The 4,500-nt window shown below is 30.6% G+C and overlaps 1 protein-coding gene across 1 annotated transcript; it reads right to left on the reverse strand.

Annotated features, from left to right (window-relative positions):
- Positions 1 to 254: 254 nt before the first annotated feature.
- Positions 255 to 4,091, reverse strand: LOC111084209 (epidermal growth factor receptor kinase substrate 8-like protein 2; the record flags this gene model as incomplete). Its single annotated transcript, XM_022380981.1, has 3 exons — positions 255 to 406; positions 3,555 to 3,681; positions 3,979 to 4,091. Coding segments are annotated over 3 exons (392 nt in total), but the record flags the coding sequence as incomplete, so codon positions are not given.
- Between the last annotated feature and the right edge of the window lie 409 nt (positions 4,092 to 4,500).

A 4,500-nucleotide genomic window follows, 5' to 3' on the forward strand; every position in this document is an offset into this window, starting at 1 on the left:
AAAAAGTGGGAGTGACACAATTTAAAACTAGCTAGTAGACAGTAACAACACTGAAAAGTTTGTCATTGTTCTACAAGCTAGCTAGTTTTAAATTGTATAAAGTGGGAGTATTTTTCAGTGTTGTTACTGTCTGTTGTAGGACACTTTTTTCTTAAAGATGCAACTTTCAGTCGATATTTAAATATGGATCAGTGACTAACAGTGAAATGTTTTTAAAACTTTGTCAACTGGTTTCATATAAAAGAAAGATTCACAGTTTTCATGTTAAAGATATAACCCAAAATGATATAAATATAAGAACTCAGTATGGCACATACCAGCAGATTGAAGGAAAATTTGAATTTCTGCAGAACCTCAAAAAATTCTCGCTCAGTTGGAGGCTTGGCACGTATGCTCAGCATTCCATCTAGAATGTTTATTACAGGTTATGAGGAAACATGATAAATCGCATATAATATTAAACAGCATGTTCATGTTTCATAGATAAAAACTAGTTTTTTCATTATTTCTAACTTCAATTACTGATAACCAAATGAAAGGAAATGACATGATATAAAGAGAAAGTCCCCATCTATACATAGATGAATATTTATCTATAGTAACAATCAAAAGCCCTTAATTACAGCCTTCAGATTGTTGGTACTTAATGTGATGGTCATTATAGTAACAATCAAAAGGTGAGTGCCTAGCCCTTAATTACAGCCTTCAGGTTGTTGGTACTTAATGTGATGGTCATTATAGTAACAATCAAAAGGTAAGTGCCCAGCCCTTAATTATGGCCTTCAGGTTGTTGGTATTTTATTTGATGGTCATTATGGTAACAATCAAAAAGTGAGTGCCTAGCCCTTAATTAGAGCCTTCAGATTGTCCACTGTTGGTATTTTATGTGATGGTTACAGTTATGGACCATGGCTCTGCACCTCAATTCCATTGTAGGATTCAGTTGACTGATGAAAATATTTTGTTGCTTTTCAGAATTTGTAGTGTATACTGGAGGGATTTAGACATTTTAGCAATAAAGTTAGAAAACAATTACTTTTACCCTCCAGATAATAATAAAAAACTTTTCATTTCAGCCAATGTTTCACCATTGTGGCTTTGCCAGGGTTAGCACTATTAGTTTTTGTTTTCTAACTTTATTGCCACTGTTGGTGGCTTTTGTGCAATACATTATGGTCATTTTTTCTTTCCTCTTGACATGATTTCTGCAGTCCATCAACCGTGTGAGGATGATGACTTCTGAGGATCTATTTTATATCAAAGTATCTCCATGAGAGATGCGGTAAATGGTGTACTTGGAGGAGGGGGAGGGTGTTTTGTGTTCATGACTTACTGACACCTAAATAAGACAGACTAATGTTCTGTTGAAAAATATATTATGTTCCACCCAGACAGACCACGTCATTATGGTTGTGTCTGTCAAGTTATTATAATATTAACATAATGTGCTTCCATACACAAATAAAATAATAATTATTGAATTTAATTAAAAAATTAAAAACATGTAATTAACATAAATGAACTGATTTAGTTTAATGTAGGAGAAGAGCTTGCAATGTTATGTTTACAAAAAATCTATTTATTCAAATAGTTTTAATGATACAACGAAAATGTCATGCTTCATGATAAAAATATCTGTTTATTTGTCCTGTGATGTACTGTTCATATTCTAAGAACGTCTGTGCACTTAACTATATGCACAAACATACTCTAATTCTCCAACCATTTTAACATTATAAAAGACAGATGAGACAAACTAATGAGAGGCAGTCAATAAAGACGATAGTCTTGTGTAAACAAGTTAATTATTAGCTTCACTCTTACCAGTGTTTTAACTATATCAGGAAATGTATCTATGACAGAAAACAGTTGATAAAAGTTTATAAAAAACGACCTTTACACCATAGATAAATATATAAAAGAACATATTTTTATCTCAACCAACGTTTCACCTTATCTGGGTTAATATACACAATCCCTCCGTATGAACTACAAATTTTGAAAAAAAATGCTTCAAGTTGTCAAAGATGAAATAACCACAACTACAGACCATTTCACAATGGTTAAAATAGTATAACCACAACTACAGACCATTTTATGGTGGTTAAAATAGTATAACCACAACTATAGACCATTTTACAATGGTTAAAATAGTATAACTACAACTACAGACCATTTTACTATGGTTAAAATAGTATAACCACAACTATAGACCATTTGACGGTGGTTAAAATAGTATAACCACAACTATAGACCATTTTACAATGGTTAAAATAGTATAACCACAACTACAGACCATTTTACTATGGTTAAAATAGTATAACCACAACTACAGACCATTTTATGGTGGTTAAAATAGTATAACCACAACTACAGACCATTTCACAATGGTTAAGATAGTATAACCATAATGACGGACCATTTTATGGTGGTTAAAATAGTATAACCACAACTACAGACCATTTTACAATGTTTAAGATAATATAACCACAACTTAGAGACCATTTTACAATGGTTAAATTGTATAATCATACTGACAGACCATTTTATGGTGGTTAAAATAGTATAAGATAATATAACCACAACTTAGAGACCATTTTACAATGGTTAAATTGTATAATCATACTGACAGACCATTTTACAGTGGTTAAGTTGTATAACCATAATGACAGACCATACTATAGTCATTAAAACAGAATAACCACAACTACAGACCATTTTAAAATTAAAATATTATAAGTTTTAGAAAACTCTTCAAAAAATTTCCCTTTGCAAACATGGCATTACTGAGAAAATAACAACAAGATATCATCACATCATTGTACCAGTATGAAGTGTTTTATTCTATTTCTTGGTCTGGCAAGATCAGTGTTATGATATTTTTGTTTTGGGACATTTTCTGCTGTCATACAAAGTTAATTTTTACATAAATGTAAACACAAGATCACATAAAAGGTTGTAGGTTTGTTCTTAACATAGAACTATAAATGGCAGGGATGAATTTTCTCTTAAAATAGAACATAAAATAACAGATAGGTTTGTTCTTAAAATACATATATCTAAGTTTTAATGAAATATGAAAAACACAGAGAAAGGTAAACAGATAATGTATTTGAATTTGAAAACTAAATTACTTACTATTATTGTTTAACTTACTTTGCTCTGTTTTAAAAGTTAAATTGTTCAGACTTTATATATTTCTTATGTTTGCCACACTAATCTATAACAGTTATATTTTAAAACAACATACAAGAGAGTAATATTCTCAAATATGGATATACATATAAAAAACCGTGTATAGATAAATGTTTCAAGTAAATGCTTTTTGTCGAGCCTTTGATAATTCCCAACAAACCTTTTTCCATTTGGTGATATTACTTTGATTATTTTCTGAAGCTTTAATCATCACCACCATATTGGTTTTTTTCTACACTTTCACACATAAATACTACACAAACACAAATGTTCGCTTTTGTGTTCTGAACACATTTCTGGGCTAAAGAAATTCCTTAAAAAAAACTAAAAAAAACCAACATATTTTTGCTAATATTCACCACCAAAGTCTTTCTTTTTGTTTTTTCGTCCTTTACGCCTTCGTTCTAGTTCCTGGTAAGCTGCTGCAGCATGTTGAAGTCGACCAACGAAGAGTTCAATATCATCGAAGCAACAGTTTAACATCATCTGTAAGATAAGAAGTTCTGGATGACAATTTACAACATTTTTTAGCATTCCAAGTCCGCTCAGCCAGTATAGTATTTGACAACCTGAAGCTATGAAACTGTTGTCATTTTTGTATATACATTCAAACTTATTAAAATGTATGGCAACATAAAGATAGTATAAACTTTAATTTTATTTCAATATATAGTTTGTGCTCCTTTGTTTTAGTAATTTTTCTTAATTTTGGTACACAATTTCTACAAATACATTATTTTATCAGTTGTTCTGTTTTATTAAATTTAAGGAAATTCTACTTACCACTTCTTTATCATATCGCTCACTTCTGACTGAATTGGGTTCTTCAGAAATATTAAAAGAATGCTGAAATGGTGACCTCATCTGCTCCTGTCTTTCCTGAGAGCCAGATACTGCTGCAAAATGAATGTATGAAATAATCTTATTAACTCCACGATGATGGTAACAAATTATAGTATTTTGGCACTTGTGTATAAAGTTAAAATCATAAATAAATTTCAACGTTAAACTGTTACACAATTAAAAACATTTTATTTAGGCCTATCTATGGCCTTCAAAAAGTTAATGACTCTACATGTTTCGACGTTACAATGTCATCCTCGGGAAACATGTAGAGTCGTCAACTTTTTGAAGGCCATAGATAGGCCTAAATATAGTATCAATTTCAAAATTGCTGTGTGTAATATATATATATATATGTATGACACTGTAAATTAGTCCTGTCTGTATTATATGATAAGAAAAATAATACGGAAATGTCAACTTCTTTGCTGCCAGTCTTTTGTATTTACATTACATTTCATT

This window comes from Limulus polyphemus, unplaced genomic scaffold, assembly GCF_000517525.1.
Source record: "Limulus polyphemus unplaced genomic scaffold, Limulus_polyphemus-2.1.2 Scaffold14680, whole genome shotgun sequence".
Taxonomy (NCBI): domain Eukaryota; kingdom Metazoa; phylum Arthropoda; class Merostomata; order Xiphosura; family Limulidae; genus Limulus; species Limulus polyphemus.